At 36.0% G+C, this 17,311-nt stretch overlaps 1 protein-coding gene across 3 annotated transcripts in view; it reads left to right on the plus strand.

The window, feature by feature from the left end:
- LOC149085256 (four and a half LIM domains protein 2-like) overlaps positions 1–17,311 on the plus strand; it is a 132,884-nt gene that overhangs the window by 15,605 nt on the left and 99,968 nt on the right. The window contains exons 1-2 of one of the 3 annotated variants that reach the window (XM_089233159.1): positions 4,396–4,477; positions 15,747–15,832. In XM_089233159.1, the coding sequence (XP_089089285.1) occupies positions 4,436–4,477; positions 15,747–15,832 (128 nt within the window). In that variant the 5' untranslated portion in view covers positions 4,396–4,435. Of the gene's footprint in view, positions 1–4,395; positions 4,478–11,878; positions 12,101–15,746; positions 15,833–17,311 lie in introns of those variants that run through there. The other 2 variants (XM_089233157.1, XM_089233156.1) reach the window with 2 other exon arrangements.

Consider the following 17,311-nt stretch of genomic DNA (forward strand, 5'->3'; position numbering starts at 1 on the left):
CACCCCTCAGATGTGGACACCCGTTTGATGTCCAAATAAAAATATCCCGGAAAAAGCCTATTTATATAATATATTTCGAACCCCTGATAACGGTCATCCTTAGATACGGTCGCGGACACCATTTGCATCATTCGTTCTATTGAACTAAAACCCTTGTACGGACACAATAGTTGGAATTTTGGATTAGATTTACGCTTACTAGATGGCAGCACAAGTTCTAATATTTGATCTACTTTTCAATAAAATTTTGGCTTGAAGTTTGTTTATTTTTGCCAATTTTTTATGTCAGTTTTCTGGTTATGCTTGTATATTTTATGAGTTCACGCTTTTTAAAATGACCAGATCTAGTAATCGTCGCTCTCTATCACTAAGAGAAGCGATTCCGAAGAGTAAAAATTGATGTCATCGAATACAATGAATGACGTAAAATGAGAGTTCGTACTCTAGCCAATTGATTCGATGATGGGAGGGAACCATTGGCAAGAAGAATGGCTAAAAAATCGAAATCGAGCAAGAAAAAATAAATTTCTGAAGACAGAGAAGAACTTGCCATAGACGCACTTGTGTACGATTGGTTGGATCGTTTTCATGTGCGTCACGAAATTGCATTTAAAAACTTGTAGGTGAATCTGTTGATGTCATTGATGAAGTGTGTGAAGAATAGAGTAAAAAATTGCTAAAAATTAACAAGGGATATTTAGCCAATGATATATACACCAAGGATGGCTAACAAGTGGCCCGCGGGTCACAAGCGGCCAACGTTTGAAGGAGTTGGAATACTCAGCAAAACCCACCAAACATCGATTTATCAGTTTTTTCAAAAGATATAAATTCAGTGTAATATTTGTTTTTTAATTTTAATTTTGTACCCGTGCAATAATTATGTGCTTTCATGCCTTTAAACACATCTTATTTTGTCAGAATTTCGTTCATTTGCAAACGAAGTACCGTTCCAGTACTGTATTTTACAGTTTCAACAGGAATCCCCTCTGATGCAGACACCTCTATTTTATGGAAGATTTTTTTTTATTCAGCGAGTGTCCGCAAAAGAGAGGTTTTATTGTATACCTCTGATGCTATTTTTGATGAAATCGTTCTCTCGTGAGGGTTCCTAGGATTCGCTTTTGCCCATAACTTACATTTGGGTATCGAAAATATAACGGCTTTTACACTTTTATAGGGGAAACCTCTACTAAGAATTAGTTGTGAATCTTTACCGATTCAAAATATGTTTTCAAAATGAAGACCCGAGATCTTTGAAGACCAGTTACCAGAATATTCCAGATAGGGTTAGATTTTTTTTCATAGTCAGTGATTATGATGAATGATGAGCAAATGCTTGGTGATTCAAAATGACAAGTGTTATCCATAAAAACATGATATTACGACAAGACACGGCTCTGAGTATTTATAAAAGATTCCTCATTTTCTACGATGGTAAAATACACCGTTTGTGAATGATGGGTCTTATAGGTCGTCCAATTTACATATGACATTTAGGGTCACTGCGTGATTAAACTCAAGAAAAACGAGGTTTCTTTTCAGAGGCATTGAAAGAAATTGTGCGTATCGTAGAGTTTTAAAACTTCTGTTCAAGGAAATGTCGATAATGATGATAACGAGTAAATTATATAAGGCAATTTATAGTGAAGAATATCAAAAAGAATCAAAGCCTTTTCAATTACAGTTCCTCTTGAAGTAATGAATTTATATAATGGGAAATATATGTAAGTTTTTTCACCTTTCGTTCACATTACGTTTATGAAACTCGTTTCGTTACATTACAATAATACAATTATTGTAATTTATACACATATCATGAATGTTACTTGACAGATATTTGATGATTTCAATGAATGGTGTTAATCAAATGCATTCAAATATAAATTTTTTTCGATCATTCATTTCAATTATTCTGATCTTTCGGATGTGGCATTTGACATATTAAAGTACTAAAAAGAGGAGAATTTTTTCTTTTCACCAAAATTTTGATTCTTATATTTAGTGCTGCTGCAACCGCGTGCTAGACTACTTCACTTGAGTAATGCCTGTTGAAGGTCAAGCTTTGAATGCAAAGAGAGAAAAATGAACAACCGGTCTGATACTTGGTGCTATGAAAAAGCCAAACAATTACGCCTTTGTGAAATCAGTCTCACATACTTGTTGGCTTTTTCTTTACTTTACTGCCTTTCTTTTTATTCTTATTTTCTCCCATCTTTGGAGATGTTTCGAATGGCGTAACTTTGATTTGAAAAGCAAAAAGATTTTTTTTTGAACGAAATATACGGATAGCGTCTAATGAAATTTCAATTATTTGTCTCTGTGTGTTACTCATATTTATTTTGAAAAATATTGTTGGTTCAAAATTTTTTCAATGTTAATGAAAAAAATAGGAGGTCGAAATTTCCAACGCACGAACGATGTGGGTATATTTGAATTTAGTATTCTTTCACCTTAATAAGTAAAGGTTAAAAACATGCCTAACTAATTACAGTCGATAAATCTTCTATGAGAAATGTTGCAATATACGGACACGACTAAACATTGTTGATGATTTAATGCTAGAGCCTTGACTTTACCAAAGAAAAAGCAAGAATCGACAAGTTGAAAGGAAAAACAAAATTCTAATCGTATATTCAACGAAATTAAGGTGTGCCTTACTCGTCTCATTAGGTTGCATGACTTCGTCTTATAGGAGTATGGCAGTGTTTCTCATCCATTTCGGAGAAAATGAAAGAAGTTATTAATGGATTTTTTCCCCAACAGTTATGTTATAAGCTGCTGAGAAATATGCGGCGTATTTTAGAAAGTCTTCCCTTATAGTGAATCCATTTGAGAATACGAATAAGGTTCTTTCTCATACTGAATTTCCTCTTCACAATATCATGCTTAAATTAACTTCACCGTGTCTGGTAATCTGCAAGAAGAATACGTTGTGCTCTCTTGTCCAATAAAAGGACGGAAATTAATGAGCAGAATTTTATTGGCTCATTATTTTTTGTTACTGATAGGACCGAAATTAAGAAGGTATTAAAAATGAGTGAATGTGATACTGGAATCTTATACGAAATGAACACGGAAATTGTTTTATAAAGTGACCTTAAAATAAAAACTGTATGTAGGCGCTTATTAGAAATCTTCCCACCAGTAAAATTCTATACTATTGGAATCCATTTTTTGATTATGTGAAGGAAATTATTGTCATTCTTTGTGGTACTGTGAGAATTTTTCGATTCTTTTCTGAGGTTATATCCTTGGTAACGGAACGCATATCAGTTCATGTCAATGAAACTTTTAGCTATTGTTTTATTTTAATAACCAAATGAACAATAGCGATTCGTCCAATTTTCATAAAAACAGTCCCCTGTGAAATGTGTAAATTACTATAAGAAAATGAGTAGAGAATTTCTGAACTTCCACATTTTTTGAAGAAGGATTTATTGATCACGTGGAATTCAATAAAAAAAAAGAGTTCAGGAAGGAACCATTCTGTATTTAGAGTCATTATCAGAAATATGGTTCTTTTGGTGTTTCTTAATTATGTCAAGTTTGCTGCCAGAGTACCATGATTCAAATTTCTCGACGATCGAATTTGGTAAGTTCAATTTCGGTCGATTCTGTTTGTTTGAAGTGTATTTCGCAATGAATTAGGATTCTCCTCTGCAATGTAAGTAATGCTTTTTGGATTGAGTTTAGAGTACGAAGACCTTTATCGATGAACTTTGCCAGCAACTTCTGTCTGGCCGGGAGATGTGGAAGAGAGTAAGTCTGGGATTTATTTAGAGTTACACCATATGACGACTCTTGTTTTGCTTCAACCAACTCGTTAAGTCATTCATTTTCCTTCCCGAATGAACCACTTTCTTCATGTAACATTTTTTCTACCTTATTTTTATTTTCTGGTTGAAGATTTTCTTTTGAGATTATTTCGTGGGTTTTCCTTTTTTTATTTTAAATGCGAAAAATACGTATTCTCGTTTGGTTGCCTTAATTGCCTTTTAGCTAAAGTTGCTGTGACTGTGCTATGAAGAGTGGCTGTCGGAGAAGAGATTTCAAAATACATAATATCAATAACAAAAACCAACCGAATGGGTGAAGGTGGTTGGTTGCGTTCACCTTGAGTGTGGATGTGTTACTTGGTCTCTCACTTCTCGGAGGAAGCTCCAGTTTTTATTCTGTCTGAATTCAGTTCCGCAGTTTCAAAAGTAAGCAAACACAGACGGTTTAGTTCGCTGCTACAGCAGCAGAAATTTCAGGCACAAATTGGCGGAAGAGGGGGCTTCCGCTCGCGTTGAATGTTGAAGGCAAAAACCTTTTTCCCGCTTGCTTCACTTTTTGCTACATTTTTCTGGCAGAATGCGGCTCTTCTTGCTCTTAGAATCTCTGCTACAGGGTAAAGTGGTGCGAGTCGCATCATCGCCTTGGACGAGGTGCCATGTGTTGCCTTTATCCTGCTCACGTGATTTTAGCACGTTTGGTGAGTGCTGAAAATTTTTAGTTATCTTTTTTTTTTAATCTTTCACTCTTTTTTTTTTCTTTCTTAATTTTTTTCTTAAAACCTGGCTCATTTATCGTTACCTTTTGATGCTGTCTTCAGGCCCCTTGTTTGCTTTTTTTTCCTCTTGCACGTGGTGGTTGACGTGTCTAGCTTCCTGTATGACACTCTTGAGGTGCGACAAAGATCGACTATAGCACACAAACAGGTATCTAAGCAATTGCTCTCTCTCTCGCTCTCTCTCTCTCTCTGTTTCTTTCTCTTCCTTTTCTTTTTTCATAAGAAGATTTTGGCTTCTTCTCTGAGATATCTCCTGATCGTTTTACCATTTCGAATGGGCAAGGATTAGGCTCTCATCGAATCTCATCAAAGTAAAGATAGTAAAAACTGAAGACTAAATATTGCTCTCATATAACAACATACGTATTCTCAAGTAGGTAGGTGACAGATCACCAAAAATGATCATTTTTCTTGATCCTCTGATGGGGTATAAAAGTACTTCACTTAAGCATGAAATTCCATGGGATAAGTACCATTTGAGACTTAAACAGTTAAGGCTGTGAGAATTCTCCTGAGAAACTTTCGAAGAAGTTTCCCATTGAAATGGATGTGGCAATACAAATTGTGAGTTGGAATATTGCATTGCGATAAAAACTGGATTATGATGAAAGTTTAAGACCTTAGAAGCAAGCCTTGGCTATTTGTGGATAAAAGACAAGTGGCATAATTTTACTTTCTGCAGTTTAGGACTCATTTTGTAACACTACCCCAATATAAAAACTCCTTCATGGTCTCCCATTAACTTGTAGATTGAAAAAAAAAAAATCCGAAAACTTGAAAGTTACATAATGAAATGTTTTCGTATTTTCCTTCAAAATTTACTATTTTTTTAATTAGACGCATCACACAGTGAATGCCACAAAAGGGAAATTTCACAGGAGAAGCCGTTTAAAAAGATTTTTTCAGTATAGCTTCTATTGGGCTCACTTGTTTTATAAAGTGAATATCTCTGTAATTTATTGAAACAGGACTTAGTGTACTATACCTATGTGTAGTATAATGAAAGCACTGCGAACTCAAAGGCGGAGATAGACATGAAAGGCTGGGGGAGCACGATACTGAAAGCTGGGGGAGGGGGGGGCATGATGATGATGATGGCAATTCATATATATGCATATACATTAGATCAGTCGGCTCCGTCATTGACGCTGGGGGGGGGGGGTGTATCTCCCCACCCATGTGCGAACTAATAACGTTATGTCAATATTGACGAAAACGGACATAGCAGGGCCGTCATAAGAGCATTATGGGCCCCTGGGCCAAGTGGTTTATCTGAGGCCCTACCAGGTAAATTCTATAAAATTTCAACCAAATCTTATTTTTGTGAGGCCCTTCTTCTCTTTAGGCCCACCCGGGGACGACCCGGGTGGGCCCATGCGTCAAGACGTCACTGGGACATAGTGCCTTTCTCTCCGGCATATAGATATATATATAAAGCACGATTTGAATTATTAGTAACTGATCGGATCTGTAATTAAGTGCTTCTCGCAGAATCGAATTTTGGAGAATGTTCGTATCCTTCTTGGATATTGCTGTAATATAATTAGTCCAAAATGTGGGATATTAAGTAACTGAAAATAGTTTTTTATTTTCGAATTTTAACAACGTTATGAACAAACACTAGATTTCTTATGTACAACTTCTAGTCATAACTTCTTCATTCGAAGTAATTCTTATTGGTACAAGCGTGCTTTTCTTTCTCTATAGATGTCTGTTCACCACGTGTTGTGCGGAATCATCAAGTTCTTTTACGATTCGTGATTCAGCTTTCGTAGTTCCGCACATACAAATCACTTTTCTTCTTTCCCTTCTTCCCCCAGTTATTCCTAACTGATTTAACCCGTCAAGTTATGGCCTTCATAAATCAGAATGCGCTCTGAGAGTTCTGTTTACAATATCTGCCTACAAATGTTTGTCGAGGTAGAACGAAATGGGGGAAATTTTTTATGACTTCATTTCCGAATACACCGGTCTCTATACAACGATTTTTTTATGAAACAAATTTTCAACGGATCTCTACGGTTTTTGTTAATTTACTTTATTAGGAAATTATTTTTCTCCGTAATGAATTTTTTGATGGAGTGAATCAAGTTTTTTTTTTGGAGAGTTTGTTGCAGTTAAATGACAGTGCTATGTGTGTAAACGCATTATTCCTCGTACCAGATAAAACGCTTATATAGTTCCGTCATATACATACATAATACGTTATAGGTACATAAATTTGTAAGCAACAGTAGTACCCCGAGTAACGAGCTCAATTCCTTCCTGAAAGTTACTCGTATCAAAAAATTGTCTCGAAAAAAACTTTTCCGTTTCAAATGCAGTAATTTCGTGCGTACAATCCGCATGTGAAAATTTCATTCATCAATAATGAAATTATAAGGAATGGCTGGGGGGGGGGGAGTTATAACGATTTTGTAGAAAAACTGTTAATTTTGCTATTCACCTGTGTGTATATGACAAGTGCCATCCATAAATCTTTTTAAAATATTTTTTACAAATTAATTTTTCAAGTATTAATTTTTATTTCAACACCTCAGAAAAAAAGCGGCCGATAATATGCAGCAATAGGCCTATATCATCCACAATAAAAAATTGCGACGATTTTTGAACGTATTATCCGCAGATTATATGCTGGAAAATACGGTAATGGAAAAAAAATCCAAACTATTCGTTCCATCTATCCAAAACATTAGTACTTTAATCAGTATGGGGATGCAGTACAGTGTATTTTATGCAGAATAAAACTAGTTTCGATCACATTACAAATATAGTACACGGTAGGCCGGCTTCGACTTGTTTAAGAGCCCAAGCTTTTGTATGTCGATTAAGCTTTTTTCTTCCGTTGAAGCAGTTTTAGTGAATGAATTTTGCTTCGAAAACTTGGATTACTCATAAGTCAGGGAACCGTTTTTGAATAGTTTAAATGTAATTTTGTTCATAAGTTTTGTGTTTTTTGAAACAAAAGTTGATGAATTGCAATCCTCTAAGTGTTTTAAAAAACGTAACCACCATAGGCGGAGATAGACTTGAAAGTCTGGGGGAGGGATACGGTCATTATTGTTGAGGGGGGGGCATGATGATGATCATGGCAATTCATATATACACGTATACATTAGATCAGACGACTCCACCTTTGACGCTGGGGGGGGGGGGGGGGAAAGAATTGTTCCTCCCATACCCCCCCCCCCCCCCCCCCCGTATCTCCGTCCATGAACACCGCGGCAGATAGACCGAGACATACGGTAGTCAACTGGGACTAAAAAATTTAAAATTTATATCACCTATTTTTTGGTGAAAATTGAAACCAAAACTACAGCCTTTTCTGCATTGTTTATTAAATAATAATAGTTATTTTGATATCGTTGACTTTATGAAATCTCTCCTGACAGAGCGATTAAACCAGGTTTCTGTTTGGAAGCAATAATGAGCATCACTTCCAATAAATATTTTTAACTAGCTCTTAAATTCGATTTCAGGCATAAAACTGTGGCCAGTTTTCGAAAAATTAAGATGTCACCTAAGCATTTGGATTTTATTTCGAAATCTCTGGCAATGTGTTCAACTTCAGCTGCTTCCCCATCTGCTACTTTTAGAGTCTCAAAAAAATCACCGTAGCTTCATTATGCAGGGTACATACCTGGTATGGTATTTTACTGACGAACGGGGGGGGGGGATTGATCCTGGATGCATACTTCCAATTAGAAAAAGTATCCAAATAACTTGTAGTACTCAAATATGTCATTCATGCTGCAAGGGATTGTATAGTTATTAAAATATATTTGTTAATTTTTTATACGGACACCCTACTTCACCAAACACCAACTCTGGCCATATCGCTATATTGCAATTTACTGCCATTAGTGAGATAGGTTGGAAGTGAATGCGCTGTCTATCGGTGGTCGCCTCGAGTTCGTTAGGGAAAATATCTTATCTATATCCTCCCTTGGGTTCGAACCCGGGACCCTGACAAATATACGGACACCTTTGCTCAAGATCCCAATTACAAAGTTTTTCTATCTCTTCTCAGCGTTAAATTCGGGTAAACCATTTTATCCTCATTTTTAATGCTGCTTTTCCCCAACTTTCCACCGTTTTTCAAATTCGAATATCTCAGTGAATATTGCACTTAGAAACATAGATTTTTTTGTTGTGATCGGGAGAAACAGGGCAACAACTTTGTAATTGAGTTCTTGAGCACAGGGTGCCCGTATAAAAAGTTAGCATTCTAATTTTAATAACTATACAACCCCTTGCAACATGAATGAAATATCTGAGTACTACACGTTATTTGGATACTTTTTGTAATTGGAAGTATGATTCTAGGATGAACGTTTCGCCAATAAAATACCATACGCCCTGTTAGCTATGCACCCTGTATATCGTCGGCGTTCAGGCAAAAGTCACCAAGTCCAAAAAGTGCGATTTCGAGACAAGAACCCCAGCATCATCTCCAATTAATGTTCGACAGTCTGGTAAAGCTCACTAATGAAATTGAATTTTTGTTGCTAAGCAACAGACTTCGTGAACTGTCCATATTTCACAAAGTCTTGTAGGCACTTTAATCGACAGGCAAAAATCAGTCTACTTCGTGATTTTTAGCCGATTTCGTACGCTTTCAAGCAAAAGTCATCAAGTTCACCAAAAGCTTTTTGGTAGATTGCTGCAATTGATTAAAATTTCCAATTAATTATATCATATGAACAGTTATGAACCACGAAGCAGTTATCTGCTGTAGGAGTTAGAAATCTTCAAAATAGTTTTTGCTATCTTTCATATAATTACGACTCAAAAGTTTAAATTGAAAAAATCTCAAAACTGGACTTGAGTGTTATTCATGTATTTAGTTCAAACGACTCACATTGAAATTTTAGTGATAGGAATTTTAGCGTTAATTTTTTATTTATTTTCCTATTTTATTCGCTACATTGTTGCATTTATATCATCATCAGACATCAGTGGTTTATACGTATTGATCTTAAGTTTATTATTAGATTTACATTTTACACAGTTTCAATGAGATTTGTATGCTGCTTATTGTATTAATATCATAGGCGGAAATAGACATGAAATGCTGGTGGGGGGCGGGTCACGATGATGATGATGAAAATTCATATATAAACATATACCTTCAGATCAGTCGGCTGTCATTGACGTTGGGGGGGGGGGGTTAATCCGTATCTCCGCCCATAATTAATATTGAGAAGCTCAATTTTCACTTTATCTCAAAAACTAGAGCCAAACTGATAAAAATAATGCCAGATTCTGATTCAGCGTTCCAGTCACCCTAAAATAACTGAAGTATTACGGCAATAAAATCTTTGTTAAGTATCGTTATTACTGGATTAAAAATAATTCATAGAATCAGTTTACATTTTGGCAAGCAAAAGTCACTAAGTCCACAAAAAACCTTTTAACGGGCTACTGCAGTCAATTAGAACTTCCAGTTTCATGACATAAACGACTGTAGAAGTTGGAAATCTTAAAATAATTTTTACTATTTTTCATAATGACTCAAAAGTTTAAATTGCCTATATCCGAAAACTACAATTTTGGACTTACAGTTGGTGACTTCTGCCTGAACACTGACGATATGGTTTTCTGACAGACTGGACAATTCCTACTTGATTAACACACCACTATCGGTTCTATCTCCACAAAAACCTCGTGATCGTAACTAATTAGGGAAAGGCGGGTAAAACTCCGCTACTATAGTGGATTTGTGATTATAAAAAATTAGACTTGGTGAGAGAACGAGATGAAGTCCCAAAAATTTCATGAAAGTTGACTAAGCATTTTTAAACCAAAACTGGGAGTTTATTAAATCAAAAATGAAGGCACATGAAATGAAAGTGGTGACTTCATATATAAGCAAATTAGTTATAAATTTTCTAAAAAACATTTTCGAATGCGCACTTTTTCTCGTCTAGTCGGGTAAGAATACCCGAAGGCAGACAACCAAGAGCACGCACCAAAAACTTGACAGTAGTCGCAAATGAATGCCCATACATAACTTCGCAACTTGAGCAACTTAGTGCAGAGGTGGACTTCGCAACATGCAACTTAGTGGCATGATCAAACTAGTTGAGAAAATTGGTTTCCGGTGGATTTTCGAAAGTATTTTTTTAAGGCTTTTCAATGATATCACGCTTTTTATTCGTTTCATGGGTTCGACCGGCCTTTGCTTTCTTCACTTCTAGATTTCCCTTCATATTAACAGAGAAAACGCGTATCACAGTTCTAGAGCCGCCACTAGATATTTTGTTAGCTGGGCAGAGACACGCATTTTGGCGCCCTCATGTAGCGTAGAAGGAGTAGCTAAAAAATGAATTCGGCGCCACCTCAAGTCAAGCACCCGGGGCACCAGACTCGTCTCCCTCCCCCCCATGGGTAGAGATACGGGGGGGGGGGGCATGAGGCGTCATTGCCCCCCCCCCAACATCAAAGGTAGAGTCGTCTGATGTAATGTATATGTGTATATATGACTTGTCATCATCATCATCGTGCCCCCCCCCCCCAGCAATAATGACCGTGCCTCCCCAGACTTTCAAATCTAACCCCACCTATGCCCCCCCCCCCACAAGCTGCACAGTTCTGTGCTTACTCTTAGTTGCCCGTGTATTGCTTTTCTTAATTGCTCATAGATAGTACCACCCTGCGGTACAGCTAAATTCTAACGCCACCATATTGTTCGGTAGAGAATGTTCTTCATAGTAACAAAACTTGAAAGCTTTCATCAATCTTTTATCTACAGAAAAATTAAGATTCCTTCACAGAAAAATTAGAGACGAAAGTGACAAAAACACATTTTGCTTAACAAGTTGGGAGCATCGAGGATGTTACCAATCATGGCGGTTTCTTCAGACACTTTAATGGGCTGGCTTGGTCAATTCGTTTTTATTTGCCCTGCTGTCAACAGCAAAAAAAGTTTTATGTGCATACTCTTACCGGACTGTATACTCTTATCCACCTTTCCTCTATGCTTGAATTCAAAAGACTGGACATTTTTCCCAGAAAGTCGCCTAACTCAGAGTATTACTGTAATTTTATTCAGAATCATTCCTGCTATTTATACAATACTCGAAAATAAAACCATCAGAAAGAAACAACAATTTCTTATTACTCTAACCCCGTAAGCTCGGACGAATATGCGTCATCTGTCACCTCCACGAGAAGACACAAAAAACACACACACAAACAAGAGAGCGCTGATAATAATCATGGTTACGCTTGCAGGTGTTGAACGTAATCCTCACTTTAAACACTTCAAACGGACAACACCTGCCCAACTTCTGCTTCTATAATTATTAATATTGTATTGTTATTGTTTTTGTTATTATGGCACATAGAGAGGGTGTTTCAGCTCTCAGTTTTAGACATAACATCACCGTATCTCGCGATTGGAGTAGAGACTGGGTGAGGTCCTATTCGGACAGTGTACGACAAAGAAGGAAAGTGACTATCGTTCTTCCGAAACCACCACAAAAAATAAAATGGATTTATGGACCTTACAATCGTTTGTTTTTGGACGATCATGCTACGACTGTAAGTTTTAACACAATTAAGTTATTTACTATTTCTCGTACTCTTAGATTACCATAACTTTTTTGTGTATATTGTATGCATTTATCTCTTTTACTATCTCTATTTTATTTCAAAATATAATTATATTTTTTATGAGTGCTCACAAACACGAGTTAGCAGAGAAAAATTATTTATTTCAACCGTTTTTCGAAATAAATTTTTGAAATTTTTAATCTCCGAGTGTATTTTGAACCGAATCCTAGTTGTGTGTGTGTTGTTTAGGAAAAAAGCTTAAGAGCGATAAAGATTTCTAAATAGCACTGAGATCCACATTCAGGGTCTCTTACGTCCCCAAGCAATAAAATATTTTAACCCACTCTCCCGCTTGACCGAACGTCAAAATATTTAAAATGAATTGCCGCCACTTAAATTTTGCAATTTCGTGCAGCTACCTTGTTGTATATGCCTAAATCATAATCTGAGATAGACTTGAAAGTCTGGGGGGAGCACGATGATAATTGCTTGAGGGGGGCCAGGATGATGATGATGTCAGTTCATATATACGTATATACATTAGATCAGTCAGCTCCTCCTTCGACGCTGCCCCCGTATCTTAGCCCATAGCCTAAATACCGCCATGATAGCGCTTCATCAGGCCATCCTAGAATGTGAAATAATATTGCTTTAATATACTTTTTAGATATTTAACAAAGTTTTCGTACATAGAATAATGAGTATTCTATTCAGAATAAATGAGTCGTCTCCATCACACACACAATTCCTTGATAAACACTTTCAATTTTTTTTTTCAAATATACTATCACTTACGTTCTATTAAGTAATCAACTGACTAAGGCTTGATTTGGACACTAATATTAGACAGCTTGAGTTTGCTAACCGGTTTCAAGCTGAACACGAAACGTATTTTTCACATGTTTGTTTAGAGAGACGACAGCATGAAAAATATACGATAAATTAAGTACATTTAAAAAATGCAAAAATAAGTGACTGTAAGGTGAAGAAGCTAGATGATTGTAAAAGTGGTTTGTTCGCTTGGGTTAAAACAGGAACTTTAATTCTATCACCCAGTTGTTCAAGATTGAGGAACTTTTTTTTCACTCGCACACTAAAAAAAAAGAAATATTTACCTAACGCGTGTCATAGAAACAAATTAATGAGGTGATACCTTGTCCGTTTACTTTAACCCTAAGGGAAAAAAAAGACCCAGGTTAACATACAGTAAGTAAATAAGACAGGAAACTATAGAGTAGAGTTGCTTGTAGGTGCTGAAAAAGACGATGGTGCCGCTGTGAGAAGTATTTTTGGATTTTTACCATCTGGATATTGGATTTTTACCTTACGAACAGCAAGGGGTCTAACCTCTCACTCGCGTTTATACCGTTTTGGTACTGCAAAACTCATTGTGTGGTCCTTCTCCGGAAATTTTGTGAAAACCCCACGAAACGCCACACTATTTACATAAGGCAGTCCATAACGCATCGTCTCTTATGTTACCATTATTTTCATTTTCGCATCAGACGTGGATTAGAATATTTGCGAGTTAATCAAAAAAGACAAGTCAATTAAATATATGTCAAATGATTATTATTTTTATTTGTTCATCAATAAAACTTAATAATATAATAGAGATTCCTTTAGATCAAAATCCATAATTGGAATGTGTTGTACTTGTGATGAGTTGAAGGATGTAAATACAGTACTTGTCAAGTTCGTGGTTTCGGCAAAAAATGTTTGCTTAGTGATCGTGAATTAGGTAAGCTGGTATTTTCACGGTAGCAGGTGTCTAATCTCGTGCTACGAAAGAGGATGTTTATTTATGCGAAGGATATCTTCTACTAAATTTTTATTTTTACGTCTATATTGCTCTATCCATCTCGTACTGCTTGCATGCAGCATGCGCCACTTTCCGTGAAATTACTCACAATGGGATTCCCTACTTGAAACTCGATCATTCATAGCCATAGTTCTTTGCTTTTTTTTTTTGTCTTGCCTCGCCTTGCCATGCATCGTGACATGCCTGAAAGACCATGCGTTCCATAATTTAACGCTATCGGCTTATCTTTTACAAGATTTTTTTACCTCATTCGCTGTACATGATGTTTTTGCTTCCTTAGTTATTAGTATCTACATTCTAAAGCTTACGAGATTGAGTAATTGTTTTCTGCCACAAGTCGTCATCAGTCAGTTTTTCAAGTGGCAGATGAGAATTTCAATACGCAATGTAACACTGCAAAGTGTTTTGTATTATAAGAACTTATCTCTTACAACCAGAAAGATAGACATTTACCATCGTTTAAATCCATTGGAGAATTTAGAATGCGGTAGAAAATTTATAGGACAAGTCGGAATTAACGATTTTGTACACATGTATGGAAATCTCTGAATTAAGTAAACAAAAAATGTCTTTCCCCTTTCTTTTCGACGCTATCAATTTCATCATATGTGGCATTTCCATCAAAACCAAAACAAGATTTCTGACTACGGTTTCTGTCTGACACAGAAACTATTTTCGCAAATTGTTATTTTGCTGTGCGAACGACACCACGAGTGCCGAAATGATCGTAAGGCTGTAAATTTGATACTTGCAATTCTTACTTTCCTTTACAGGACTATTGAAATGTAAAAATAAATAGTATCCATTCTCATGATAAGTACATTGGAATCCATATGAAGTTTGCGACTGACAAAAATTTATACTGAAGATTACCAGAATCTGCGCCTCATTTCAAAGATTGAAATTCTTTAAAAAATTATGTTAAAAATCAGAGCATTTCATTACTGCAAATCATGAAAATATGATGTTCTTCTTTTACCATGTGTCCGTGTTCATTATTGTTCATTGAAGTATGCTTTCCAGCTTGTTCAAGCGTTGTTGATAAGTTGTCTTACAGCTATTTTCGTGATTCATACAAGCATTTTTCCGAATACTTTTTTTTAATATCCAGATGGATTTATGTGCAACAATTAAGGAAGTCAAGCGATGCGTTTTGCCATGAACTGCATATCCATCGCGTGCATTATGGAACTCAATGTGCCACCCACCATGTCTTAAACATGTCATTTGCTCATTTCCCCCGCACGAAAAACGATTAAATGTCTTCATTAGTTGAGGTTTAAAAGTATTCAAATATCTATTTGACGTGTGATGTGGGAGTAACGTACACAATCTCACATAGGAAAATCTATGGTCCGTTTGTGGTGTCGATCAGGCCACACGAAATAGAATAAAGCGACGAAGCTTGACTTGCCACATCCCTTTCGGGTGATCAACCATCCTTAGAAGTGTCATTTGCTTGTGTTTTGTTCGCTCTGATGCTCCGCAAAGTATTATTATTATTATTCACTCTGATTAAAATAATGCGGAAAACTCAGTTTACTGTAGCTTAATATAGGGGGAAAAACTAAATTCATTTGCATGATAAGAATAAGTATCAATTTCACATCGGCTAATTCTAGCAGATGGTGACCTGGAAAAGTCCCTAAGAGGTTTGGTGCCATAACCTCTTCATGGCATACATTGTACCAAAGAAATCATTGTTTTTTTTAAAAGTCTCAGAAGCATTACTGTGATTGATTTTTTTCCCCTATATTGTTCGGTAATTACATCGTTATCGATTTTATTGATTATTTGTAAATTCTTGAACAGGGTGTTCTCGTGCAAGAAGTCGATGAAGGCCAACCGTGTCTTACATGTCGAGAAAAATGCTCCGGATTCAGTCCTCACATGTGGAGGTATGGGCCATTTTCGTTCGTTATATAATCATATTAATATGGAACTTTAGTGTGTCACATTTCTCTCAAATTTTTAGGCTCTCCGCTAGTAAGGTGTTGGTTTCAATCCGATGACCTTGAGTTCTGATATAAATGTAATAGCTAAAGATTGTATTAATTCTAACATGAATGCGTAAAATGGTTTTGATGGGGGGAAAAAGCAAAAGAGTTAACAAGACGCATCTAAATTGTAGCCCCATCATCTTGACGATCTTACAAATTGACAGCATAATAAAATGAGTGTTATCAGGGTAAGATCAGTTCAACGTTAATGCCTGTGCCAAGTGCACTCAGTCAGTGCCTGCTTCGTTTCTAAAACTTACACAGCGCCTTCGTGTAATTTGTCTCCTCTATAAATAAACATCTTATTTATTTTTTTTCTGTTAATATAAGTAATTTTTGAAGCAAGAACCCCTTTCAGTGCTTCTGCTTCTCTCGGGGTTCTTTTTTATTTTCTAATGATTTTTATCAAGAACACAGGTTCAAGAAGATGTAAAGGTATATGTGAAAAGGTCAATGAAATCTCACTTTTCCTCCGAGTACAAAAAGTCTGAAATCGGCGGTGTCTTTTTAAGAGTCAGCCGTTGGGCAGGATGATTAGTGAAGATGTCTAGATTAGAATGTGTAGCAGATGGACTCGAGAGAACGAATAAGAGTGATTCAAAAAATAATGCACGAGTTGCCAAGATACAGAAACCTGTCGCTTTCAACTACACAATCCAATAAGATTTTTGAAGTCAGCATTCGTGTGTCTGGCAAACGCTCACTTTTCTTTTTTAAAAACACGACAAAAAAAAAAAAATAAAATGCTACTCGTTAGATTTAAATTATTTATAATCGAGATTGACGCTAAAAAATTCTTTGATGTTCACGGCGAAACACATTTGTCAAAACAAAAAAAATTGTACTGAATAAATAAGATACAACATTCTTTGAATGAGCGTATAATTAATATTTTTTGACAAATATCATTTGGCAAACTTCGTTGTAACTCGAAAAAGAATTTTTTTTTTTTGTAGTTTTACGAACGGATGATGCTATTAAAGTAGCATTTTAACGTCTATAAGAATTTTCACAGCCGTTCTTTTCACCGGAATTGGTACTATTACGGTGATATTTCTTGACCAGAGAAAAAGGTCAAGCTTAAAAAAAAATAAAAACCAAATTTTTAATTCTCTATCTCGAAAGATGTTTTAACAAGAGAAATGAGGTGCCACGTTTGGTAAGGATGTCGTATTTTAAAATAATCCTCTAAAAAACAGAAACATTAAGTAGACATTATTTCCCACAGGAATAAAACCATTTTGCTTCTTTTACTTCAGCAGACTTTTCACATATTGTTACGTGATAATTAACAACACCGATATTCAATCCACACAAATCTATCGGGTGATTCCAATTTAAGTATACAATTCCAAATGTCTCCAGTAGATCTGAATA

This window comes from Pholcus phalangioides, unplaced genomic scaffold, assembly GCF_987345545.1.
Source record: "Pholcus phalangioides strain wild (caught in Gottingen) unplaced genomic scaffold, Ppha-v1.0 ptg000007l_1, whole genome shotgun sequence".
Classification (NCBI taxonomy): domain Eukaryota; kingdom Metazoa; phylum Arthropoda; class Arachnida; order Araneae; family Pholcidae; genus Pholcus; species Pholcus phalangioides.